The sequence below is a fragment of the Micromys minutus genome (assembly GCF_963924665.1).
Source record: "Micromys minutus genome assembly, chromosome: 10".
Taxonomy (NCBI): Eukaryota; Metazoa; Chordata; class Mammalia; order Rodentia; family Muridae; genus Micromys; species Micromys minutus.
Window position 1 is genome coordinate 59,220,889 of NC_137979.1, and position 27,159 is coordinate 59,248,047.

The 27,159-nt window shown below is 49.1% G+C and overlaps 2 protein-coding genes across 3 annotated transcripts; one reads left to right on the plus strand and one right to left on the minus strand.

The window, feature by feature from the left end:
• Positions 1-175: 175 nt before the first annotated feature.
• MTNAP1 (mitochondrial nucleoid associated protein 1) lies at positions 176-10,072 on the plus strand. Of its 2 annotated transcripts, XM_080923126.1 has the most exons (5): positions 176-383; positions 3,415-4,901; positions 7,312-7,416; positions 7,983-8,090; positions 9,976-10,072. In XM_080923126.1, the coding sequence occupies exons 2-5, from the start codon at positions 3,422-3,424 to the stop codon at positions 9,996-9,998; spliced, it is 1,716 nt and encodes a 571-aa protein (XP_080779252.1). In that variant the 5' UTR covers positions 176-383; positions 3,415-3,421; the 3' UTR covers positions 9,999-10,072. The 2 variants fall into 2 exon arrangements, with proteins under 2 accessions (XP_080779252.1, XP_080779253.1); XM_080923127.1 differs by lacking the exon at positions 176-383 and having other exon boundaries at positions 3,409-4,901.
• Positions 10,073-13,508: 3,436 nt separating this feature from the next.
• CPSF4L (cleavage and polyadenylation specific factor 4 like) lies at positions 13,509-25,228 on the minus strand (the record flags this gene model as incomplete). Its single annotated transcript, XM_080923128.1, is given in 8 exon segments — positions 13,509-13,677; positions 13,680-13,690; positions 14,903-15,043; positions 17,644-17,737; positions 18,414-18,509; positions 21,516-21,668; positions 24,581-24,631; positions 25,126-25,228. Coding segments are annotated over 8 exon segments (693 nt in total). The 3' UTR covers positions 13,509-13,633.
• Positions 25,229-27,159: the final 1,931 nt, after the last annotated feature.

The following is a 27,159-nucleotide window of genomic DNA, read 5'->3' on the forward strand; positions in this document are numbered from 1 at the left end:
CTTGTGTCTGCCTTAAGACACTCTGAGGTGAAAGTTTTGAAAAGAACTGGACGAGATCATCAGGCACTGACGCGGACCGGCACAGGTTCAGGGTCCGATGGTTGGGAAGGTGTTGGTGGGCTCCGGGTTCTATGAGAGTGCCGCATAGAACTTCGCGTTTCAGAACGGTGGGGAGCCAGTTCAGCGGAGTATCTAAGGGCTTGGCTATTTTCCGCGACCTTTGTTGCAGGTCACGAGAGAAGTGTGGAACAGGTGAACGGGATAACGGAGTTCCAGCCCGGACCTGGGACGGCCACGCCCACCTACTGGAAGAGGCGGGACAGAAAGGTGTGGGGAGACAAGCCGGCGTGAGAACGCGGCCAACACTGTTGGCTCGCGGCGAGGTGAGCGTGATCCGAGCAAACCGCGAGGTCGCTGCCCGCCGTGAGTGGCGCGCACCTGTCATCCCAATTCTTGGGAGATGAGGCTGGAAGAACAGGAGGTCAAAATCATCCTCGACTGTTTGACAAGTTCGAAGCCAGCCTGGGCTACTCGAGACCTTGAATCAGAATTTAAAAGATTTGATCTCACCACCACCGGAATAGGTGTGCTCTAGGCCCCAGAGACTTGGGGAAGCCTTCCCAGTTACCTGCCAGGAGCAAAATGCAATTGTTTGCATTGGCCACATCTTGTATCAGCTCCCCACTTAGCTCTGATCGCCTTACACAAACTGCTGTTCAGAGTTTTTACCAGACACGTGAACAGTGATCCACGGGTATGGAGGTCTTTAGGAGAGTGGACAAGAGATCAGGCAGGAAAACGAAACCCTTGTTAGGGTGTAGGACGTGGCACAGTAATGCACACCTCTTAGTCGAACTACTCAGGAGGCAGAGGCAAACTGATCTATGTGAGCTCAAGGCCATCCTGGTCTACTTAGTGAGAGTTCCAGGGCAGACAAAGCTACCAAGTGAGACCTCATCATTATCATTTTTTTTTTTTTTTTTACTTTTGAGAAAAGTGCATTGTTAAAACCGGAAAGCCACTCTGTCGTGGCATTTTGCAAAACAGTCTGTCACTCCCTTCAGTGTGTCAATATGTCCTCACTAACAGCAAGAAGACTCACTGTGCACTCAGTGGAAAACAGTTTGGTTTTGCATTTCATGAACGATAAAAGTGTAGGTTGCTTTACTACATGGATATTTATTTTATGAAGTGGTTTCAGACTTTTTGCTTTTTAATCTGTTTAGTGGCCAGGAGATATTTTTCAGTCACGGTATTAAGTAGTTACAGTGTATGTGTTTATTCATTCAACAAATGTCATATGCTAGCTTCCGGGTTAGAGGCGTGTCTGTGTGTGTTGATTGTTTGAGAGACGATCTTCCTGAGTAGCCCAGGCCAGTGTTAAACTACCTCAGCTTCCTCAGAACACTGGGGTAAGCAATATGCTTTGTACTGAGAATGTGTTTCCTGGCCTCCAGAATTTCAAGGCAGTAAAATAGCTCACAGCCGAGCTTTGTAATTCAGCATTTCTCCTTTCCCAACTCCAGAGAATAACAAGAGAGATGTAGATGGTGTGTGTTGTAAATTTTGAAAGTATTTTCGCATGATAAATACTTATCAAAAATTTCAAACTAATGTACAATTCTATACATATACAATAATTAGTTGTATTACAATTTATACTTAAAAATTAGGGATCTTATCCATCTGCTCATTGTGATTTTTTTTTATATATGTGCCTGTTGCTATATTAATATAAGCAGAGATTCAGATTCATTTCTCCTGAATTATGGGAAACCCTCCATTTTGTTTGGAGACAGGATCTCATGCGTCTCGGGCTAGTCTCCTGACCTGGCCATCCTCTCTCTACTTCTGGAACTGAATGTCTACCACAGTATCAGGTTTTATGCCCAGCCACATCACCAGCTGATAGTTCTCCTGAGTCCTTACACCCCAGTGCATCTTGCTTGTGTAACTTTAGAAACTGTTCTAACCAGTTTTTGCATGACCATGGATGTTATACTTCCTCATTTCATCCTTAAAGGACAGGGTCAAGAAAAGTGGATGGGATTTATTGAAGAATTCCTGAGAGTGGGAGGGGCTCTGAGGGAGGAATACCCACCTGGAGGCCCCTTTGGTACTAAGTGTATGTCTGTATACCTGCATGAGTTTGTTATATGTGCACACAGTGCCCCAACAGGTCAGAGGACACCAAACTCCCCCAAGAGGAGAGTTACAGGTAGTTATTATGAGGTCACACCATGACAAATGGTGGCTATTTAACGTGTCATAGAGGACCTGGCCTCTGGGTTCTCCCAGCATCCCTCATTCCCTCACCAGTTCCAGGGTATGGCTGGCATACTCCACCCCCTAGCCTGAACTCCCAGCTGCCCTTCCCCATATAATCCAGCCATTTTGGCTGCCAGGCCCTGTTGTCTCCACTCTCCCCTACCCTACTCTTCTCACATGGCCCAGGTGCAGGCTCATGTCCACTCTGGATTCCCCCAGAGGTCTTTGCCTCTGGTTATGCTCTCCCTTTTACCTACAGTAGACTTTCTCTGCCACCATACAGTCACATCCTTCCTGTGTTTTTTTTTTTTTTTTCATTCAGTTATGAGCTGCCTGATGTGGGTGCCAGGACAGAACCCAGGTCCTTGGCAATAGCAATAGGTGTTCTTAAGTGCTTTTAAAGGCCCTAAGCAGGTCTTTTTGTTTTGTTCTTTTAAACACACCAGACGAGGGCATCAGATCCTATTACAGATGATTATAAGCCACCATGTGGTTTCCGGGAATTGAACTCTGGATTTCTGGAAGTACAGTCAGTCAGTGCTCTTAACCACTGAGCCATCTCTCCAGCCCTTGTTTTGTTTTTTAGCAATTTGATTAAACTCATGTAGCCTCCACTTAATAAAAATAAGGAAGTCGAATTCTGGCTGACATTTTTAATATCTTTTCCTCTGACTAAGCATTTACTTACTAGATATTAAGTCTTTTGGTTTTTGTATTGCTTCGTTTATTTATTTTATTTATTTAGAAAGGGTCTCATTATGTAGCTCTGGCTGTACTGGAACTCACTATGTAGACAAGGCTGTATAGTGAATTTGAGGCCAGCCTGGGCTACACACGAAAGCCTATCAAACAAAATAAGAGCAAACAAAATAAGTTAAAAGTCCATGCATCAGGGGCTGGAGAGATGGCTCAGAGGTTAAGAGCACTGACTGCTCTTCCAGAGGTCCTGAGTTCAAATCCCAGCAACCACGTGGTGGCTCACAACCATCTGTGATGAGATCTGATGCCTCCTCTGTTGTGTCTGAAGACAGCTACATACGGTGTACTTATATATAATAAATCTTTTAAAAAAAAAAAAAAAAGTCCATGCATCAGATGTTGATGGTTACTCTACATTCCTCATCGGCCCCCACCTTTGCCTTCCAGGAGGAGCATGGGTGATTCCAAGCCCCGGATGGAGGTGTGTCCTTATTGTCAGAAGCCATTTAAGCGATTAAAATCTCACTTGCCGCACTGTAAAATGATAGGACCATCTATATCCACTGATCAAAAAGTTTCTCAGTCCAAGTCAGCCACACTTGCTAAAAAAGAGAAGAGGCCTACCAGAGACTTAACCAGAGCTAAAGGGAAGGAGCTAGAGACAGAGGGTTTGAAAAGCGGTGTGAAAGTGGAAACCAGCCGAGCAGAGAGGACAGCTGCAGCCTCTCCATTTCCAGAGGGTGTCTTGGAAATCGTGCGTACAACAAAAACAGGAGAAGCCAAAAATCAGAATCAGCTCTCCTTCCAAGCAATCAGACACACCAAGCCAGAGGTAAATCCGCAGAGAGTCACAACCCCTCAGTCCCCTGCGTCAGATGCCACCTCTCCCAAGAGAGAACTCACCAGAGATGTGTGCGAGTCCAAGGGAAGTCCATGTTATCCCTCAGAGGCAGAAGCACCTTCGTTGGTCAGCTCAATGGGACCTTTTTTTACTAAGCAAGATAGAAAATCTCCATCAACTCAGCCTCATGCTAAACCAGCCATTTCTGTCAGGCTCAGATTGGACACAGTTGATCCCCAAAGACAGAAGCTTCCGGTAAAATTATTAGATGTACCTATTGGTGATTGTCATTCTCTAAAGAATGGCAGCCATGGGGTTCAGAGCGTAGCACCCTCATTGTCAAGCAAGGAGAAAGGTTCCCAAGATGGAGGCCACCTCTCGGGAGTCTCTCCCCACCCTGGTAACACCAAGACCCAGAAGTCAGAGTCACTCCTCTTGGGCCTTCACACTGTCCTGCTGGGTAAAGCACAGGTCAGAGAACATCAGGAACTTGGTCTTAGGATGGAGTCAAACCCGAGCAGGGGAAATACTGAGAACATGATGTCTGTCACGGACCTACAGGAAGGTGGTGGCTTGGGCCATGGTGGTAAGGACCCCATTACAGCCACAAAGGCAAAGCCACAGGTTGCCCTTGGGCTTAGGAATGTGTTCACACCACCACAGGGAGCTTTGAGTAAGCTTCTCTCTGTGCCAGAATCGGGGAATCAGAGCCTCACTGCTCTGACTGCGATGTCTCCTCCAGAAGAGAAAGCCCAGTTCTGTGGCCAAAGTCAAGTCCCTGCCATAACGCTCTCAGTGGGAAGTGAAAGGGATGTTCTGGAAGTCACATCCTTCAGCCAACCCCACACTGCCCAGGCAGAGCACCACCTACTATCATACTCAGTTCAGTATCCTGTTTCTAAGAACTTCCTCGGCAGTCACATTGCTTCTGCTACCTCAGAGGCTCCTTCCAGGTCCGTGGGACTGGAGTGGTTTCCAGAACTCTATCCTGGCTATGTTGGACTACGAGTGTTGCCCGGGAGGCCTCAGCCTTGGAACTCAGCAGCTCAGATGCTTCCTTTTGTCACTTTGCAGGGCAGGAGCGTCTCGAAAGGTAAGTGACCACTTTGCAAGGGCCATCCTGCCCCTCTAGAATGACCTGTGCCTTTGAAATAAGGATCAGAATTGGCCACTTTGCTTCAGTAACTAATTCTTGTTCACACAGTCTACCCCACCTTTGACCTGATTGACAGAAGAGAGTTCTTGGTCAGTTTCAGTGTCCCTTCTCCCTCCTCCATGGAGAGCGGAGGTTAGACGGGGACAGGCTGTCATACACATAGCAGTTGACTGATGCTGGGAGGACGCATAACAGGAACTCAGTGGGTACGCTGGGCATGCCAGCACATGCCTAAGTAGGTGGATCTTTGAGTTCAGGGCCAGCCTGGTCTACAGAATAAATTTCAGAGTAGCCAGTGGTACACAGTTTTCGGGGAGAAGAAAGGAAGGAAGTCTAATGGGTAAGGCTATAAGGGATGAGTCCAGTGTTTGACAGGGAAGAAAGGTCTGTGGGTGCAGAGAATATGTCTCAGCTCAAATTACCTTTGTGTAAGTTCCTCCGAATTTGTACCTGTAAGTGAACCCAGCTTGGCCAACTAGAGAGAAACAAAGTCAGTTTGCCACAGGGTTCCGAGCACTGCCAAGACCCTAGCTCAAAGGTGGCAGTTTTCTTGAGGTTGCACTTTGTGTTTTGAGGTGAGCTCCAGCTCCAGGTTTTATGATTTGTCTTTTAAAAAAACTTATTTTCAAGCATGTGTGTGTGCTGGGGACAGACATAGAATGTGCGGTACCTGTGGAGGCCAGAAGATGGTATCAGGTCCTTGGTGCAGGAGTTAAGGTGGTTGAAAGCTTGTTGGGTGTGGGTGATGGGAACTGCACCCGAGGCCTCTGGAAGAGCAGTCAGTATGCAGTCTTTACCACTGTGGCCATCTCTCCACTGTTTGTTTTTAAGAGACTTTGACCATGCATGAGTGTGTAGTGTGTAACTCATTAGAAGCCAATGGGTTTGGGGGGTTTTTTTTTGATTGGTTAGTTTGGTTTTTAAGATTTTTGTTTTATTGTGCTTTTCAAGCCAGGGTTTCTCAGTGCAGCCAGCCCTGGCTGTCCTGGACCTGATTTGAAGACCAGGCTGGCCTTGAGCTCACAGAGATCCACCTACCTCTGCCTCCCGAGTGCTGAGATTAAAGGCCTGTGCCACTGTGCCTAGCTAGGAGGGTTGTTTGTTAGTTTGTTTAATGTAAATGTGTACAAATGGGAATTCTTGTGCTCTGTGCAACAATGCATGCGGTTGCCCATGGAAACCAGAAAGGTGTACGGGAACCAGTTTTTAAAATAGTTGTAAGCCAGCCCACGTAATTTTCAGGAACCAAACCTGAGCCCTCTGCAAGCCCTCTGTCCGTGCCCAAGCATGCTGTTCGCCATTGCCCTATAATACGATCATCTGAGCATTTTTATATCTGCAGCAGCTTTTACCACACCTGCTAATCCTGTCAATCTTAATTTATCCTGTGTCTGACAAACCAAAAAAGACCAGAAAACCGTGGGCGGTAAAAGTGAACTGTCTGGCTTGACCATGGAGAAAGCCGTGCGAAGGAGACATGGGGCTCGCTTTCTGACTCCTTCTGTTACTCATGTGTCAGAATAAGGAGGAGGAGACCTGACAGTGGGGTCAGAACATATGTAGTGAATAAAGATGGAATAAAGGTGGCTGTGCGAGGGAAGCAGAGTTACTTCCGTCGTATGTCCATCATCCCTAAACTCAAAACCACAGGACTCCAGAAGACAGCATCTTGACTGCTGACATGTGTTTCAGCAGCCCTGGGAAGGGTGAAACCCCAAGCCCAGCCACTGGTGGGTGGGTTGCAGTCAGAACGGGCATGCTTTCAAACAAAGTCTTCAGAGTATGTTGATAGGGTTCATCTGACAAATTCATTTGAAAGAAAATTGATTTGGGGGCTGTGGATGCAGCTTAGTGGTGAGGACATGCAGACGTGTTTTTAGCATATGTCCTGGGCTCAGGTGACAGTGGGGTAGGGGCATAGAGAACAGAGAGGTTCTGAATTCGGTTATGGGTTTAGGGGTCCAAGATTTTATATAGGTAGACGGTCCAGATTTATTTTCAGTCTAGAATCTAAACTCTTTGGTCCACGTATTTCAGGATATTCAACCTATAGTAAAAAGTCATGCTCCTTTCTAAGTAGTGGCAGATGATAAAACGAGGGTTAGCGGGGCATGAGCACACATGGGGCAGGCAGAGCACTCACCACAGTGCCAGTTCTCTGTCAGAAGAGTGGCCTGAAGCGGACTTTACTTCCGTGTATAGTTTAACTGCAGCCCAGTGAGGCGCTCATTGATCCACCTGTAAGACGTGCTGTTCGTCAGGCCTAGTCGTAAGGGTGTGTGACCGCATGCTGGGGAAGGGATGATTCTAGATCAACTGTCACAGTGACTTCTGTTTGGAACCGTAGTTCCTTGGTGGGGACGAAGTTCGGCTGATAGCAAGAGTCTGGAGCCCCTGGCGCTTACAACTTCCAGCCTCCCTCTAATGAGACTCTTGGGAGCTGTGCACAAAGGTGAGGACGGTGTTACTGGCTCTTGGTTCTCTTGCTGGCTCCAGGCATGTGGAGAAATGTCTCAACTGTATGCTGTTTAACTGAGGAAGAGAAACGAGGAGTGGTTGTCATTCTGTCTGGTTCCATTTGTGAAGCAGGCATCCGAACCCCAAAGCTAGCAGAGCAACAGCTCCCATTTATTATGTGGCTTTAACTTCTTAAGACCCACCCTGCCACCTGTCCCCAGCCCTCCCTCCCTGCCCTGCCCTCCCCTTTCCTTCCCTCCCCACAGTGATCAGTGAAGGCAGTGGTTAACCAAGTCCATTCCCCTGTGGCACTCCAGTTCCACCCAGTACCCATTGTGGGAACACGTGATCTGAACTGAGTCAGGCCCTCCATAGCTTAGCCCTGTTGCCTATGGAAACGTATAAATGTATGTATGCATACTTTGAATGGAACACTCTTACATAGGTGTCTAAGTTCTGAGTTTAGAGTTCACTGCCCATGCTAGCAGGGCAGTGGAGTAGTGTGTGTACACTGGGCCCCAGCCCAGCCGCTAACCATGTGCCTTGCCTCTGTTTGAACAGGCTGGGTGCGGTGCAACACCACCATAAAGAAGAGTGGCGTGGGCGGCCTCTCGATGCTCTTTGCCGGCTACTTTGTCCTCTGCTGTAACTGGAGCTTCAAGCATCTGAGTAAGTCTGGGAACCAGTAGCTTTAGTGACTAGTCGCCTTCCCTTGGCTCTGGAGATGGTGTCTAGAAGTCTTATAGTCAGTCAGCTGTCACTGGAGACTCTGTCCAAACAAGGGCTTTGCAAGATCTGACTTATATTTACATGACTGGTCTTGCTGCCCAGTAGTGATGTGGGTGGTGAACTGTAGGGCTTGGGTTTGTTTGTTTTCCCTACTTTAAACTGTTCCCTGCTAGGAGGAAGGGGTCCCCCTTGGTGCCTGAAAAGCCCTTTTTTCACAGGGAACAGAAGGGCTCTGTGCCATAAGAGAGCAGGAAAAACAGAACAGCCCATGTGCTTAGCACAGTAGCTTAATTCTTTTGATTATTGGGTCTCCCTATGCAGGCCAGACTAGACCTACACTCAATGTTCCTGCCCTGCCTTTGGTACTGAACTATCCTCCTTCAGCCTGTAAGCTAGGAGGGCAGGGATATGCCACTACACCTGGCTAGAGTCTGGCTACTTTTACATTTTCTTAATTATTTTTTTATTTTATATGTGTATGAGTGTTTTGCCTGCGTGTGTGTCTGTATACCAAGTACATGCCTCGTGTTCATGGAGGCCAGAAGAGGCATCAGATCTCCTGGCACAGAATTACAGTGTTGGGCTGCCTTGTGCATGCTGGGAACCCAACCAGGACCTCTGGAAGGTCCTCCGAGTGCTCTTAACTGCTGAGCCATCTCTCCAGCCCCTGAGTCTGGCTTCCTCCAACCAGACATGACGGTGCATGCCTGTAATCGCATCATTCAAGAGGTTGAGACAGGAGGGTAGATAATTCAAAGCCACTTTGGGGTACATGCCACCCGGCCTTCATAAACAACACCGTGGCACCTGTGTAGTTATGGTGGAGCTCACAGAGAGCCTTAACCGGGAGGAGATGCCTATCTCTCTTTTCTTGTGATTCAAGACAACTTTTGTTCACTTTAACAACACAGAGCAGGTCTGGGCCTGCAGAGATGCTCGGTTATTAAGAGCACTGCTGCTCTCGCAGAGAACCCAGGTTCCGTTCCCAGCACCCACATGGCAGCTCACAAGCATTCATAACTCCAGTGCCAGGGGATCCAACGCCCTCTTCTGCCTTCTGCAGGCACGAGGCTTGCATGTAGTGCACACATACAATACAGACAAAACTTCTATTTAGTAAGTCTCTCAATATTTAAAAAAGAAAGACCTTTAGACTTTAAAAAGAAGAAAACCTCATAGTTCATAGGAGACTACCCACAAAAAAAGTTTAGTATTTTTCCGTAATTTAAGAGGCAGCAGGAGCCTGGGCTCTCATGTGAAAACTCCCTAATGTACTAGCTCAGGCTGCTCCTGAGAGTCAGAGAGGGCCAGGACACGCTGACACGGTAGGCGTGGGCCTGCAGCACACCCCTGCATGTGGAACAGCCTGCCACAGTCGGGCCGTTAGTGAGATACGGGCTCCAAACACAAATGAAAACACAAAAGCGGAGTCCTGTCTCCCTAAGGACAGCACTTGCCCCAGCTGAACCGTTCTGAAGAGCCCTTGGCCCCTGCTGGTCCTGGCAGTCATACAGACATGGAATCATGCAGACATGCAAACCTGCAGCCATGCAGACCTGTGTTTATGTTGATGATCTCACCCTAACCAGGTGTAACCTTGGCCTATGCCGCTGGCATTATGCAGCTGAGTTGGGTTTGTGGGCTGGTTTTTGTTTTGTTTAATCTCTAAAGATAGAAGCTGAATGTTCTTAGGCCCAAGAAGATTTCTAAGTGTATGAAATGAAAATTAAAATTAAAAAAAAAAAGGTTGATCTAAGTAAAAGATAGAAATAGCCAGTAAGACCTGCCCTCCCAGGTCCTCATATTTGTCTCTGTTTGTCCCAAGAGCTGCAGCGCTGGCGTAAGTAAAGATGAGCGTGTCCGGGAGCTACAGAGAGTGACAGAGACGACAGCAGAGAGGAAGAGACACTTTACATTTGTGCCCGTTCAGGGAGGGCGGATGATAAAACTGCTGAATCAGTGTTCTTCTCTCCTCTTTCTTTTTAAGCTGGAAGACGATTTTATTAGAGTTTCAGAGAAGTGGAGCAGGCAAGCTGTAAACCTCAGCAGCTGCTGCAGGGACGGAGAAAAGTCATGACACTTTGGCTTTTGTTTAAGGCAGGTTCACACTGGGTAGCCTTGGCTGGCCCACAGAGGTCCACAGAGTGCTGGGGTTGAAGGTGTGGGCCACCAGGCCTGCTGCGACTCATGCTTCTGCAGCACTGTCCCTCACTGAAGGAAGGCAGGGCAGGGCTAACGCACCGGCCTTGGGGGCTGCTTTCTGCCTTGGTTTCCATCGCTTGCTCAGCTTGCTCTCTCATAAAACCAGGAACATCACCCACAATGGGCTGGCCCTCCCCCATCAGTCACTGGTTATGAAAATGCTCTATAGGACTGTCTGCAGCCAGAGCTTAGGGCGGTGTTTCCTTGACTAAGATTCCCTCATCTCTGGAGACTCTAACTTGTGTCAAGTTGACAAAACTATCCAGCACATAACACCTTTTTCCTCAAATGTTCTATATTTTACCTTGAGAAGCCTCCCGCCACCACCCTGACACCTCTTACCATATAAATACAGAGGTAGCCCTCAGAGAAAGCTTTGCCTTAAAGCACGGTAAGAAGCACATTTTTCAGGAACATGAGTGGTTCACTGTGGCAAGTGGGACTCTTTGATATTTAACATTCCAGTTAAAAGTGGCACTAGTTTAATGGCCCATCAAGTCCGGAAGGGGTGTCATCTCACCAGGGTTAGGACCAAGGTGAAAGCCTGTATTAACAAGGGTTTGTTTGATATTAGTGTCGATAATAGGAACTCACAAGGTGTGGTGACACCTCTAATACCAGCACTCAAGTTTACAGAAAACTTTTTTTTCACAATAACACAAAACATTTAACTATTAAAAATAGGGGCTAGAGATGGCTCAGCATTTAAGAGCACTTGTTGCTCTTGTACTGGACCTGGGTTAGAGTTTCAGCACCCACATGGCAGCTCACAACTCTATAACTCCAATTATGGGGAATCTGACATTCTTTTCTGACCTCCAGGGGCACTAGGCATGCACATGGTTCACATATATACATGCAGGCAAAACCACACATACACAAAATACAAAAATAAACACATTTAGAGTTTGACTCCCCAGGACACACATGGTAGAGGAACAGAACCATTTCCCACATGCTATTCTCTGACCTCCACTAAAATGTGGTATGCATGTTCATACATACAATAAAACCAGAAACCAGAGATGTAGCTCAGAGGTAACATTTCCCTAGCATTCAACAGGCCCTGGGTATGATCCCCGGCATCATGAAAATCAACAGACTCTGAGCCAGGTACAGTGAAATGGACCTGTTACCCCAACACTTGGGATGCTGAGGCAGGAAGATCACAAACTCATGGCCAGCCTTAGCAACATGATAAGAACTTGTCTCACAAGCTGTTTAAAAGTTAATGTAGATCGGGGGGAAGAGGCCATGTTACAGGAGACCCTGGGTTCAGTTCCCTAACATCACAAAATAACTAGAGTGGAACTGGATATGTGGATGTCACTTGGGAATTAGAGACAAGGTCACCATCAGCAATAGACTGAAAATGAGGACAGCCAGGGCTACGTGAGACCCTGTATTAAGAAAGCAAAATGACATTTAACATGTTACTCACAGCCTATCTTCACTTACTGAGAAAACCCTGTCACCATTCTTCATAAAAAGTTAAAAACAAAACTGAGTGGATCATCCCTGACTTCCACCTTCAGACAAGTGGCTGGTCACACCGCCAGGCAGGTAATGTAAGTTCCCAGCACGTCCTTGCCGAACTCTAAATTGGAGCAGACTTGTCCTTTCCTGCAAAGGTTATTGGGACTTAGCATGTAAGTCCATGACCATCTTGGCAGGGATCTTAGCAGCAGACAGGCAGCCATGACACTGGATCAGTAGAGACATGAGGCAGAGAGGTAGAGGGCAACCTAGGAATGGTATGGATTTACTCCTAATGACACTTCCTTCACCAAGGCCACACCTCCTAATCCTTCTCAAACATTTCCACAAACTAGGGCACACAAGCCTTCAAATACATAAACCTGTGTGAGCTGGTCTTGTCCAATCCACCACAGGGACTCATTAGGTTCAGCAGCAGTTCATACTCGGACCAGCTAAGATCTGATACATGGTGCCAGGTATCCTACAGAGTTCTGTTACATGTCATTTTACCTGTGGGACAGCTCTGTGGTAGGGCTGCTTGTGAATAGGGAAGTGAGGCAGTTTTCCTACATGGCGAAGAGCTGTAATCTAGCATCTTAGGGTGGTTTGAAGTAGTATTGGAACCAGTAACACTGCCCCCTGGGCCTGTGGTAAACATCACCTCAGCAAAGCCCTCAGCCTGACAACCATACTCCATCTAATCCTTCTGAAGGCTGCCTTTTTCTATACTTTTTTTCCCTCCAAGACACGGTTTCTCTGTGTAGCCTTGGCTGTCCTGGAATTCACTCTGCAGACCAGGCTGGCCTTGAACTCACAGAGATCTGCCTCCCAAGTGCTGGGGCTACAGGTATACACCCCTACTGCCTGGCCTTTTTCTATAATCTTATAAAAAGTCCACTTAACTGCCCACTCCTTCCCAGTGGATTAAATAGCATTATGTGTGCTTTGTCACGGGATAGGCTACTATCCTGGTCACTGCCTTACCTCAGGAAGATAAGCCTTTTCTGTATACCACTGCCTAATCCCCCGTGAGGTTTGATCCTCAGTGTCAGCTTGGCTGCGGTGACCTGGGAGATAGACCTTGGTGTGTTTGTGAGGGTTATTTCCGGAGAGGTTTAGTTGAGTAGAGAAGACAGGCCACGGATGCAGGTATACTGTCTCTATGTACTGTGGTCCCAGACTGAATTTTTAAAAAGAGAAACCAGAAGGGAGCTGACCGCTTCTTTTTCTGTGCTTCCTTGACTGCATTCAGCATGACCAGCCAGTTCACGCTACTACCATGATAGAGAGTATCCTCTCAGAGCACGGGCCAGAACAACCCCACCCCCCACCCCAAACTTGGATGTTTTCTCACAGCATCAAAGAAAGGAATTAATGCAACTACACAGAAAACACAGTATATTCTCGAGTATAAATAAGCTGTATGGGCAAACAGCTGTCAAACTAAAAGCAACTGTTTGATTGGATTGCCCATTCTCAGGAGCACTTGAGGCCGTTGACCCGGAGCGTGGGAGCTGAGCACGAGATACCCGTGACTGACTGACTTTGTAGAGTTCATGGTTTCAAGTGCACTTTGTTCTCCTGGCTCATGAATGACTCCTCCCTTCCACAGTCAGCTGACCTCTGGTCCTGCTTTATTATTGGCATCTCGTTCATGTGTAGGATAAATAAGCCAGGTGGAGTAGCTCTTTCTGCGTCCTGTATCTCATTAGGGTGATGGGGCGTGGGGCTCTTGGACCACTGGGTAGAGTACCCTGGCAAGGCCCTGGAGCCCTTTACTAGGAGAACTTTCAGCTCCCTCACTACAGGCTAGGTTTTGATGGCTCCAGCTGGTACAGCTTGCTCGCTGGCATGGTGGTCTGGGTTTTGAAGAAAAAGGAGAAAGCTAAGGTCATGCTGGTTTTGTTTTTGGTTTTTGAGACAGAGTTTCTCTGCCATCGCTGTCCTGGAATTCACTCTGTAGACCAGGTTGGCTTCCAACTCACAGAAATCTGCCTGACTCTGCCTCCCAAGTGCTGGGACTAAAGATGGGTGCCACCACTGTCCGGGTAAGGTCACACCTTTCATAGGTTCTCAGAAGAAAGGTCTCTGGTTTTCTAGAATATATTGGCTTCTCCAGCCTCACGGGGATCTTGATCAGGAGGTTGACATGGGAGAACCTTGTGAGTACAATGGGTTGAAACCAAACTGGAAGTAATAACAAGATTTGGACCCAAAAGAGAAGCACGTTCATCTCCCACATTTCGGAGAAAGTGGCTCTGGACTTTCAAAGGTTCAATCATACAAGAAAATAAAGGGTTCTGCTCTCTTGCCTAGTATTCTGCTGTGATTGTATTTTCTTTTTGAAACCAGGTCTCATGTAGCAGAGACTTGCCTCTATATAGCCAAGGATGACTTTGAACCTCTGGGCCTCCTGCCTCCATTTTTAATGCTAATAGGAATGCACCATAATGCCAGGTGCTAGGAATCAAACCCTTGACGCCTGCTAGGCAAGCATTCTACCAACTGAACTATAGCCTTGATCTCTGATTGTTTGTTTGGTTAAAGAGAAAAAAGATCACAGTTCAGGACAGACTACAGGCAACCTCATAAAGATATGGTTCATAGATAGATGGATGGATGGATGGGTGGGTGGGTGGGTGGATGGGTGGATGGGTGGATGGATGGATAGATGGATGGGTGGGTGGGTGGGTGGATGGGTGGATGGATGGATAGATAGGTTTTGGTTTTTTTTTTTTTTTCAACTTCTCTTGAATTGGGGTCTCACTATACAGCCCTAATTTATCCGGAACTCCAAGATCCACCTGCCTCTGCTTCCTCTGTACTGGGATCTAAGGTATGCACCACCACACCGAGTAGGTACTTTTTTTTGAGACAGAGGGTCTCACTTTGTAGCCCTGTCTGTCTGTGAAGGCTATGTGCCTCAGACTGGCTACAGTCCTCCAGACTCTGCCTGCTGCATGCTAGGATTAAAGGTGTGCACCGTCCCCTCAGGCCCTCTGTTCTCTCCTTTCATGTCCCTGAACCTTAGCACAAGGAAGTGCTCTCTCCCCAAGGTCTCCTTCTCCTACCTAAGGTGCAGGGTGAGCCCTTGGGCTGCAGGCCTGAGGCAGGCTCCACCTCTTCTGATGGTGGACCTTGGGCTTTGACTGGGAAGGGAACACCAGAGCATTGCCATTAGAAGTTGTTGGATCCCATGGCTGGTTGACAGGCTGCAGATAGAATGAAATTAGGAGGAAACCATGTTGCAGAGATGCTCTGTGTAGACATGGCCACCTAAATACCCATATTAATAAGGTTCTGTGGTTTAGGGGTTTGGTTTTTGTATTTTGACATGAGATAGTTTTGAGGGAGTTGCTTTGTTTTGCTGGTCCCAGTATATCTGTTTTTTCAATTAGCTCTTTGGTAAATTCATATGACATGTCTTGATTATTCTCTCTCTCTCTCTCTCTCTCTCTCTCTCTCTCTCCCCCTCTCTCTCTCTCTCTCTCTCTCTCTCTCACAAACACACACACACACACACAGTTTTATTTCTGAGACCATATCCCATGTAATCCAGGCTAGCCTCCAGCTCAAGATGTAGTGGGGAGGGAGGTAGGGGGGCTGGAGAGATGGCTTAGCAGTTTAAAGCACTGACTGCTCTTCCAGAGATCCTGAGTTCAAATCCCAGCAACCACATGGTGGCTCACAGCTATCTGTAATGAGATCTGATGCCCTCTTCTGGTGTGTCTGAAGACAGATATACTGTACTCACATACATACATAAATACATAGATATCTTTTTTTTAATGTAGCCACAGGTGGCCTTGACCTGAAACTCCTGCCTCTACATCTTCTATTTATAATTTTAATTACCAAACGTATGCCTTGGAAGAAGTTGTCTGCTCAGTAACTTACTTTTAAAAAGGGGGGTTTATCTGCACTCCCATTTCTGGAAGCCGTATCTGCTGGGCCTGGGCAGGGCTTTGTGCTGCTCCAAGTGAACAGGTACATGCAGAGAGATCACGGTGAGCAAGGAAGCCGGGAAGCCCAACTCCACGACAGCCGCTTTCATCAGGATCCAGTCCCATGAGGATGTTCTAGAGACTTCCCAATGGGCCCCACCCAACACTACTGCCCAGAAGAAACGGCCTGGGGCTGAGCTGGTGATCACAACACGTTCAAACCATAAGGCAACGTGTGTGTGTGTGTGTGTGTGTGTGTGTGTGTGTGTGTGTGTGTGTGTGAGATGCTGATGCTGGCCCAATAAAGCTGCTCCGAGCCCTGAAGGATCATCCCACAGCACCCAACAGCCTTCTCATTTCCCTCCAACCGCCTAAGATTTATTTTGGCTTATTATTTTTTTAACTAAGTGTTGTGGGTATGTACGGGTGTGTGCAGGTGCCTACAGAGGCCAGAGGAATCCAGTCCCCTGGGTGCTAGGAACTAAGCTGGGGGTCTGTGTGAGAGCAGCACCCCCTCCGAACCATCTCTCAAGCCCTTCTCACAACCTCTTAAAAACTGTTCCCATCGCTCTAGCTATAAAAAGCCTTGTCCGGCCGTGGTAGCGCACACCTTTGATCCCAGCACTTGGGAGGCAAAGGCAGATGGATCTCTGAATTTGAGGCCAGTCTAGTTTACACAGCAGGTCCCAGGCCACCCAGGCCTCAACCAAAGGTAAATAGACACTATCTCTAAAAGAGAGGGGCTGGAGAGGGGAGAGGGAGGGAAAGCAAGCATCATCAAGAGGCTAAGGAAGCTAGTCTGTAGCTCAGTAATGGAACACCCGCCTTGATTCACTGAGGGGTGGCTGGGGGAGTATGGTTAGCCGGCTGACCCTCGAAGTGAATTCCACTGATGCTTGGTAACAATGGGGACAATATGGCTGCCCCTAGGAAACCAGGAAAATATATGGCCAGTCTTCATTCAGAAAGCTGGCTTTGGACAGCAAATCCTAATTTTTTTTTTTTTGTCGGTGAGACCCACTGGTGTGGGATGGCCGGATGGCTGGGTTGGTAAAAGCGGTTGCAGCAGAGAATGGTGTCCTGAGTTCTACCTCAGGACACAGTAGAGAACCAGTCGGTACAAGCTGTCCTCTGACCTCCACACATTCATGGTGGCAAGTATGTATCTGTATATATACACAGAGAAGTGAAAATCACAAGAAAGGAAAGCAACCCTGTGTTTCCCGGATAAAGGGCCTCCAGATGAGCATAGGGTCCCTCCAGGTACGGACATGACAGGCTAGGAGAGGCAGGGAGGAACTACTGCATGCAGGTGCCCCCCCCATACACACAGGACCACATACATGTGCCTTTTACTGCGGATCAGGAAAGAGTGGGGTCGCCTGAGAACAGTGCAGTGCTAGGAAGCACAGACAGGTATGGGAGCCAAAAGAGGGAGGCCCTCGTGTGGGCTGACTTACCTTCACATTACTGGGATGAACTATAGAACTCATCTTAGGGCTGAGGGAAGGGGGGGGAGCCAGGAGCGGGGAGAGAGAGTGTGTGTGTGTTAGAGTGAACTCATTAGCATGCTCAGCACCAGTCTGCTGCTGTAGACTTCCCATTCCAGAGCCCCGAGGGCACTGCACAGGACTGCAGAGGTGGTGATGGGAAATGCCTCCCCCATTGTGAGCACATGTTAACAGGGAATGCTGGAGCCCACCCAGACCTCCAGGATGGGGGTGGAGGCAGCAGCAAAAGTCCCTAGGGAGATGACTTGCTAGACAATCGCCCACCGAGGGAGGGCAAAGGGAATTATGTAAGGATCTAGATCCAGAAGGTAGGGCCCAGCGCTCTGCTGGATTGGGGAAGAAAGGGACCATACTCACTGTCCAAACTGGCACTTTGGTCCCTTGGGGCAGAAGCCGGTGAAGTAGTTGGGACACAGGACTCGATGCACATGGTGGTATTTACACAGGGGACCTAGACAAAAGGCAAATGCTTCATCCAGAGGAAGGAAGTGCGCACGAAGAGCTCATGAAGAAAAGCTTAGGCTACGGTAGGCTCTCCACTGGAGACGGGATTTGGATAAATCTTCCCATCGTTGATGTCCCCGAAGCCAGGAGAGAATCGGGCAGAAACTGTGGCTCGGGAAAGGGCTGGACCTGGGGTTCTATGGCAAAGGACGGGTGGGCCATACTCTAGGCCCAGGGTTCCGTCCCCATCGGTTGCCTTCCCCCAGCATTAAGAAGCTTGGAAAGTGTGCTCAAGCAGCTTTCCCCCAGCAGCTCCTGGAACACAGCCTTCCTTCTAAGGGAAAGGGTTAAACTTAAGTGGCATTCAGCACTGAGGGCTGCAGCTCTCAAGAACTAGACTTTCTGCTAGGCTTCTCAGCCAAGGCTCCCACATCATCCACCCGTTGTGAATCCCACAGCCTGCTCTGTGAAGCCCGTCGCATCCCACACCAGGCTGGGTCTCCAAGTGTCTCAGGAGATTTCGCCACAGGCATAGGAGCCTTGGATGACCTCAGAGAGGCTTTCCACTGGGGTATTTAGATGGCCCAACCTCATGGGGAATATTACTCCTTGCTCGCTGGGCATCTCCCTCCGGAACACCCGCCTCCCTCAGGGCATGCCATCCCTGCCCAGCAAGCTCTCACCTTCCTTGCAGAACCCTTGGTCATACCAAGGGCAGTCCTGGAGCCTGGAGACTGGCTTCAGGTGGAGGAAGTGGCATTCCTTGTTGCTGCAGTTACCTGAAAAGCGCATCATTCTTTGTCTATAAGCAGGTTCGCACTTCCGCACCCCCTCTCTGATTTACCCTGACCCTCCCTGCATGGAATAGTCAGTCTTCAGCTTGTCACCATCCTTGGAAGACTGGAAGAGGAAGTTACCCTCTGGTCATCTATCTCAACTAGAAACACGCTACCATTTCCAGAGCCCCGGGAAGGGACTTTTAGGAGGAAATGCCAAGGACAGAGTAGAGGTTCCAGTTGGGACCCAGGGAACCTTTCTGAAGGACTGTGCTAGCTGTGAGCATGGGCTGGGCTGTGTCTACGTGTTAAACTAACTTCTGACCAACTGCATTTCTACAAGGAGGGAGCCTTGGAAACACAGGCTGCCTGCAACTGCTAAGCAAGATCTTAGGTTAGATCTGCAGAACATGGAGGATTGTGATCCATCCTGTCGTCTCCCTTCAGTGGAGAACCTGTGAGCATTTCCATTTTCACCCTTCCTAATCGCCTACAGCTTTGGCCCTAATACAAACTTCATAAGGTCTTCCAGAGTTATCTCAACCAGGGTTGGGGGGGGGGAATAGCGTTCTACGAGACGATGCTTCACCTGGGGAAGAGTTCTGCTATTCCTTTACCACATTTCAAACATGCCCTCAGAAGCAAGTACCATGTCCGTTCACTAAGGTTCCTCACACAAAAAGGGCTTACTCTTCTGGACTCAAAACGAAGTCTGTCCGTCCAGGCTGCACGCTGCTGTTCCAGCTTTTGGCCAGCAGGTGGCAGCAACACTCCAGCCTGCCTTTTCTGCAAAGACCTTATTCCTTTCAAGCCTTGCACAGCCTGACAATTACCAAATGCACTTTCCTCCGCTGCCAGGCCTCAACAGTGTTTGTGTGCATTTATTTCCCGGGAGTTTATTGAGCTTACTTGCAGAGCATGGGCAAGGCATTGCTTACAGAAGTTAACTGACCTCAAAAAAATCAGGATCTCTACCAAGTCTCAGCCCACCACAGATGCCAACAATGGATAGATGCCGCATCCTGCGGCTTATCTCCTCATGAACTCTACACATCTGAGGTTCTGAGTTCAAATCCCAGCAACCACATGGTGGCTCACAACCATCTCTGAAGACAGCTACAATGTACTCATATTAAAAAAAAAAAAAAGCAGACACTGAAGTAGGGAACAGTGGCACACTCCTCTAGAGTCTAATCTCAGCAATCGGGAGGCAGAGGTTTAGAAATCTCTTGAGTTTGAGGCCAGCCTGGTCTACATAGCAAGTGGGGGTATGAGAGGGCTCACACACACACACACACACCACACACACACATACACACATATGACTTTTTAAAGACAACTGCTCCTAAATTCTAGGATTAAAGGCATGTACCACCTAATGTATAATTTTTTTTTTTTTTTTGCAATATCAGAGGTATTCACCCACTGTCCAGAGCAAAACCTTAGATTACAAATCATAAGCTTGCACATCTACGCATAAATTAATTGCATGCAAAAGTGTCTCTATGCGAGATCACATCTGATCATCAAACCAAGAGACTCGGGGCTTTTAAAGGGACCAGCCTCCAGATCAACTTTGCTTATTCTAGAAAGACATTTGGGCAGCCTCTCGAACTGCCACAGGCCTTAGCTCCCTGGAGAAGGCTGTCTAGGATGCTGCACTGGGAGACTGGAATGAACTTCCCCTGCCCTGGGAAAGGCTTTGCCTACTTCGAGGTACCCAATGTTAGGAACTATAATACACAGCCCCATCTGATAAGTTATTCTCCACAGGCAAAATGAGCCAGTTCAAATCAAATTAGATTATATTGAACGCAGGTTTATTGGGAAGCTGCTCTCCCGGGTGGGTAAGTTCACAGCCCCCACCCCAAGGAAAAAGGTCCGGGGAAATCACCATGGGGAGGAGGAAGGGAGAGAGAGAAGGAGACAGAGGGGGGTTCGGGGGAGCGAGCCTGGCCCCAATGGAGGAGACCTGACCACACAAGGTAATTTTAGGGCCCAGACTCATGGCTTTATTTACACAGTGACCTTCTCTTTCCAACAAATGATGTAGGATTTCCCCTTTGGGAGGTAACATGACATTTTCATCTAAAATAAAAGGTAGAAATAGCAGGTGAGTAGGAAGAAGACAGGGGTGCGGGTACCAGATGCATCTTGTTTGGGGAGGTCTGGCCTGGGCCCAGCAGGGACAGGGAGGTGCTTCGTTAAAGGCTAAACTTGACAGTCATCTGGGTGTGGGCTGGCCAGGCCTGGAGTGGGGAACATTCCAGTCCTTTCCATTTGAGGTGACTGTCCTACTGAGTGTAACAGACTGCAGGCTTGGCTCTGCACCTCTTGTTTATTTTTATGTATTTGTTTCTTAAAGGCTCATTTTTATGCTTGCCTGGTGTGTGTGCCTGGAGACTGTGGTGTCCAGGAAAGGGCATCAGATTCCCCCGAGAATGGGAGTTGTGAGCAGTCGTGGGCTGCCATATGAGTTTTGGGAGCCAAATCCAGTTTTTCTCAAAGGATAGTAAGTGCTTTTGACCACTGAACCAGCTCTCCAACCCCTTGTTGGTTTATTTTTGAAACGGTTTGACAATGGAGCCCTGGAGCTCTGGATGGTCTGAAACTCACTATGGCCTCGAACTCAGAAATCTGCTTGCCTCTGCCTCCCAAGTGCTGGGATTAAAGGTGTGCTCCGCCATACTTGAATGCTATTTTTTTAATTTCCTTTCTTGTTTTTTAGACAAGGTCTCCTGTGGTCCAGCCTAACCTTGAACTTCTCTGTAGCTGAGACTGACCTTGAATTCCTGATTCTCCTGCCTCAGTCTCCCTGGTGCTGAGATTAGAGGGGTACGCCACCATATCCATCCTTGGTTCTATCTTCTTAGGGTTCAGAGAACCAGACAGCTTGGGCTCAGATAAGGCTGGACTTCTGGGGCCCACCCAACTACCAGATTTCCTACCCTACCTGAAAGCCCTCCATCCGCCCCACACACATACACACAAACCCTGGAGGGGCATTACCGAACTTTGAGTAGAAATAGCACACTGGCATCCTGCTGACGTCATACTGGTGCAGGAAGTTGCAGCAATCACTCTTCCGGCAGAGGCCTCGAAGCCAGTGTTTGCACACCACCATCTTCTCACCCTGCTCGTGCCGAAGTGGGCATAGCACCCCTAGGGAACATGACACTGGCTGTGGGTCCCGCCCACACTGGCCTGGAGGAGTTCCCCAGGGCCTGTCTGTGAGGATACTCTTTCTCACCTCTGTCATCTGTGTCCCATCACCTGGACACAACCTAGGAAGAGCTGGAAGAGGGGTCAGAGGACCACGCTGGGCAAGAGGATATCTTTAAAGGTCAGGGTTCCCCTTCCCAGAACAAAACCCCAGGAATCTTCAGGTCACCTTTCCCATGAGAGAACCTTACCCCAGGGGCACACCCAGCCCAGTTCATGACATTTACAGAGAGGGAAATGTCCTGGCTTTATTTTAAGAAAAAAAGAAAGAAAGAATACTGGGGCTGGAAAGATGGCTCAGCAGTTAAGACTGTTCTTCCAGAGGTCCTGAGTTCAATTCCCAGCATCCACTTGATGGCTTACATGCTCTCTTCTGGTGTGTCTGAAGACAGCTACAGAGTACTCATATACATAAAATAAATAAATCAAATAAATCTTTAAAAAATACTTTGTGTGTGTGTGTGTGTGTGTGTGTGTGTGTCTGAGTGTATGTATGTACATACTCATACTGTGCATGCTAGAGCCCTCAGAGGTCAGAAGAGGCATTAGTCCCCTAGAACTTCATTACAGACAGTTGTGAGCTGTCATGTGGGTGCTGGGAACTGAACCAGGGTCCTCTGCAAGAGAAGCCAGTGCCTTTAATTGCTGAGCCGTCTCTCTCGGTTCTCTCTCATGTATCCCGGACTGGTCTCAAACTCACTCTGTTTCCAAGAACGATCTTGGGATGCTGACCTTCCTGCCTCCAGCTTCAAAGTGCTGTTACGACAGGCCTGCATCTCCATGCATCGGATGCATGCATACATGCATGCCAGAGATGACAAGCGTAAAGTGTGCTAAGCAATGATCTACCCACGGCATGTCCCCTTGGCATGAGTTCATGACTTCAAGTAAAGGACAATACAGGCATGAAATAGGAGACTCTAACAATGGGCAGACCCTAGAAACATTCCATTTGACTGCCTCAGTATCTTCAGTAGACACTGTCACTGGAAGGGAGGGCTGTGACTAAGCAGGGTTTGTTTCCATGTGTGACAAAGACATCATCCCCTTTGAATGCTCCCTGGCCTGTCTGCATGACTCTCTCTCTCTCTCTCTCTCTCTCTCTCTCACACACACACACACACACACACACACACACACACACACACACACACACTCCTGGCCATTCTTTGTGCTCTGGCCTTCCTCAGTAGCAGCTTTCTCTCTGAGCTGTGGCTCTCTCAAGTCTATAATGGACCCGGAAAGTTCTGGTTTCCCAGAGCCCTGGATGGCCAGTAAGCTCCTTCTCTTCTCACCTAGTTATCCAGAGCAGGAACAACAGGCTCCAGGTCCTCTCTGCTCCACCCCCGAGAATATCAGTATCTCCAAGGCAGCCCCCTAAAGAATCTCTTCACCTGAACCCAGAGCCAGGCTTCAGGGGCAATGGGAAACACTGCTGTTAGGGGTTAGGTATTCAGACAACTGTATGTTGCTATTGGAGGAACCTCAAGTAACCCCCAATCCAGAAGCTGGGGAGGGGGGTAGCTCAGACTACAAATGAGAGAGGAACTTGGGAGGGGGATCTTTGAGCAGCTGAGGCCATCAGTCACCTAAGGACAGAAGGAATGGCCTCGGGTGACTGATGGGTTTCTGTGGTGATTCCTGGGGAGGAGGCTAAGTAAGAATGAGGAGGACAGAAGCTTCCTCAGAACACAGACCAAAGGCCGGGACCCATCACTACCTGCATCAGGAAGAGAATGTTGGTCCTGGAGCTCAGTGGTTAGAACACTGGCTGCTCTTCCAGAGGGCCTGAGTTTGTTTCCCAGCACTCACAACGAACAGCCCAAAACTACCTGTAACTACAGTTCTAGACAGATCCAACACCTCTGGTTTCCAAGGACACATGCACCCATGTTTGTATAACCACACACAGATACACATAATTTTTAAAAATTTTTAAGGGAATGACCCCTTCCAGGCAAGCCCCTCATTGCTCTTATACAAATGTCAGTGGGGTGCCCCCTCCGAGGCCACTGCACTCCTTATGAGCATCAGATGCCTTTTTAGACATGTAAAAATAGCTTGGTCAGGATCCCCACTCCACCCCAAGGCCGCACCGGTGACCAGAACCCAGTGACATCACTCCCTCAAGATAACCGGACGGACATCCCTGAATCCCCATGATGCCCACTGGACGGTATGTGAGCAGAGACTTCGACCAATACTCTCTGCTCTGCACATCTGAAGGGATGACACCTTGACGGAGAGTCTCCTCCGGGATCCTGATGCTCGAATCAGAGACGTCTGTTATAGACTAGACCCGACCTTGAGCAGACAGCAATAGGACAGCGGTTAGGAATTTAGAGTGTGAACCTCCTGTGGTGCCCCTCGGCAGAATAAAATTCGACTTCTGTGGTGCTAACCACACGTGGCTCGCTTCTTGCTCATGACAGAGGCTGAATCCTGTCTGTTGGTAGCAGGAACCGCTTTCGCCTCTAGCAGTGATGTCACCTGCAGGTGACAGGGACCTGCTCACTGTTGCCATGGCAATGGCCATACATTTGGTTCAGCTCCCACCTCACCAGGGAGCAGTTACGTCACTGTTTAAAGAAAAGGCAGACCCTCCTGCCTCCTCCCTTTTTCCTCTCTCCTTTTTCTCTTCCCCTCCTGTTATCTCCGTCGTCCACCATAAACCTCTTCCACGTGGAACCGTACTGGCCTGCTGTGGTCTGTTCGGACCGGAACTGTGATTCGATCACAGCACTGTCCTAGTCCAGATACCAAGTTCACACTCTGTCCTAGGCCCGGGCTAAACCCAGCATGGTCCTCACAACCATTTCTGTCCTGGCCCAGCCCAGGCCTGACTCACTCACCTTTCACACAGAGCCCTTTAGCGAAGAAGTTGCACACGGCGGAACTGGACTCTGGAGGAGAAAGAGACGGAGGAGAAGGAAGCTTTCACAGAGCTGAGCCTTCCGGCAAGTCCCACCTAAGCTTCCTACAGGCTTGCATCTGCGTGGGCCCCTGACGACTCTCTCTGGCTAGCCTTCGGGGTTTGGTTGTTTGTTTGCCTGTTCCTCTGTTCCTCTGTTTATGCAAGAAGTCTCCCTGTGGCTCGGGTTGGCCTGGGACACCACAGCCCTCTCTCAGACGCTTAGCGGCCACAGCCTGCCATCAAAAGCAGCTGTTGTACCCTCTCCCCAAGCCCTTCCCCCACCGCCCAGAGCCAACTTCTAAATTCAACTTCAACTCAGCCCAACTCTGAGACAGGAGGTGGAAGGGCAGGGAACCCTGGAAGCTAAGAAATCTGTCTTTCTATCCCAGACAGTGAGCGACCCAAAAGCTATGTGGGAGAGACAGGAAGTCGGTGAGGACGGCTCCTCGAGGACCTGGGAAGAATCAGACCATTAGCACTCACTGTCCATGCCCTGGAAAGGCAGGAGCCCGGTGCCCTTCTGCAATTCCACATCCTGCTCAAAGGCAAACGTGAACCCTTGCAGCCCCGCAATGATCTCCTCCATCTTGAGTCTCTCACTGGGAAAGCAGAAAACAAACTCCAAGCTGCTAGAACCCCTGCAGGTGGCTCCTATAAAGCCCATCGGGCGCTTAAGGGGCCAGGCCCTATCTGATGCTGGTCCTTCTCTCTTTCAGGTCACCTGGACCTTCAAGGGGCCAGGGGCCAGGTGACTTTCTGACTGGATGTACCACAGTGGCTTGGCAGCTGTCTCAGCCCTCCCACCCACATGCAGGTGCAGGCATTCCAGGGCCCCACACCCCCCACGCTGTTCACACAACCCCCATCATCCGCTGGGGCTGGGGTTGGGATTGGCAAAGACTCACACCTGCTTATCTCTGTGTATCACAAAACAGAGCCATTGCCAAACCAGTGTTCCCACTGTATACGTGGGGACATAGCCACACATCTGTGAGCCTACTATGTACAGCAATACCCAGGGGTGGGGCGGGGTGGGGGTTGTCTGAGAGTGTGGGACAGAGGAACGCTTACTCCTTTAGGTCCCTCCTCCAAGGCCCTCTGAGCCTCTTTTCTAGACTGAATGACAAACCCCAAGTGTGCTCTTCCTGGAAGGGGGGCGGGGGCAAAAGGAATGCAGGCCAGAAGAATCGGAAACAGTCTCATGAAGGGCCCTTTGTTTACCCCGTAGGCAATCACAATGGTAAACTTGGACGGAGGGTGGAACCGACCCAGGGCTGGGGGTGACCTCCCAGGGAGGAATCCATTGGGCCACCCCGGAGCCTCCCAGACCCCGCCCCTTCGAGAAAATGCTTTGTAAATGAAATCTCCACGCAAATGTTGGTTTATTATTATTAGGCCAGCCCTGCCCTGCAGGGCTGAGGACCTCTGAATTGGCTTTCTTAGGAACATTTTTAAAGGTCCAGTTAAACCAGGTTATTCCCTTCCCCGTCCTGGGTCCTGAACTGGCCTGGCCTCTCCCGGAGGCAGCTAACGTTTCCAGGACTTTCAGGCTTTTGAGGTCCGGGGGAACCAGATCTAGAGAGATCTCCTCCCTGGGACCCAGCGGGGAGAGGTAAGCTGGACCCCGCAGGCCTGCCGCAGGCCTGAGGCTGAGCCGGCAGGATCCAGCCTGCCAGCTTTGTTTCCTGGGGCTGTTAGGCCTAGATCTGTTGTTCTTTTGAACTCCAGATCTGAAAAGAAAACAGCTGGAGAGAAAGACCCACGCTGAGAACCATAGAGGCGCTGGGTAGGGCTGGAGTAAGATCTGTCTGCAATCACCCTGTTCTTGTGTACTGGGGACCGGAGGCAGAATTGCTGTGTAGGTCTAGCGATCAGGGTTCCTGGGGAAGAAGCTCTTGCATCTCTTGGCCCTATCCTTAGGTATTGATTAGGTCCCTGGACTGTCACCTTGGGCTCATTTGAAAGTCCCACAGCTAGAGAAGGCAGAGGGGGAAATCCAGGTGCAGAAAGCTCAAAGGCATACTGCAGAGCTACATCCTGGAGATCACTGCGGGGGGGGGGGGGGCCGGCAGCACAGGCTATGGGGTGGAAACAACACTGAACAGGATACAGGTTGGATGGAGGGATGAGGACAGGGAAAGGTGGCAGAGAGTATGCGAAGAGAAAAGGCTGGTGGTGATGCGGATAGAGGGGCGGGGGTGTTCCAAAAAGAGGGGCCAGACCAAGACCTGAGGCAAAAAACAGCATTCTGAGAAGAAAGGGTACAGTGGCTGGTAGGGGGAGAGAAGGAGGGTGTAGGAAGTCTTAGGCCACTCCAGAGGCTTGTTTTTTGTTGTTTTGTGGTTTTGTTTTTGAGACAAGACCTTGCGCTATTTAGCCCTGATCAACCCAGAACTCACTGGGTAAGTCGGGCTACAGAGACTGCTCGGATAAAAGGCTGGTGTGTGTGTGTGTGTGTGTGTGTGTGTGTGTGTGTGTGTGTGTGTGTTGGGAGGGGTAATCACAAAGGTGATCACC

What these genes read in the sequence shown, in the direction of transcription:
- MTNAP1 (XM_080923126.1), top strand. Translation starts at nt 3,422, where the DNA reads ATGGGTGATTCCAAGCCCCGGATGGAGGTGTGTCCTTATTGTCAGAAG. An exon ending in CTTGGGAGCTGTGCACAAAG is followed by an intron (nt 7,417 to 7,982) that starts GTGAGGACGGTG and finishes CTGTTTGAACAG; the next exon opens with GCTGGGTGCGGTGCAACACC. An exon ending in CTGGAGCTTCAAGCATCTGA is followed by an intron (nt 8,091 to 9,975) that starts GTAAGTCTGGGA and finishes GTTTGTCCCAAG; the next exon opens with AGCTGCAGCGCTGGCGTAAG.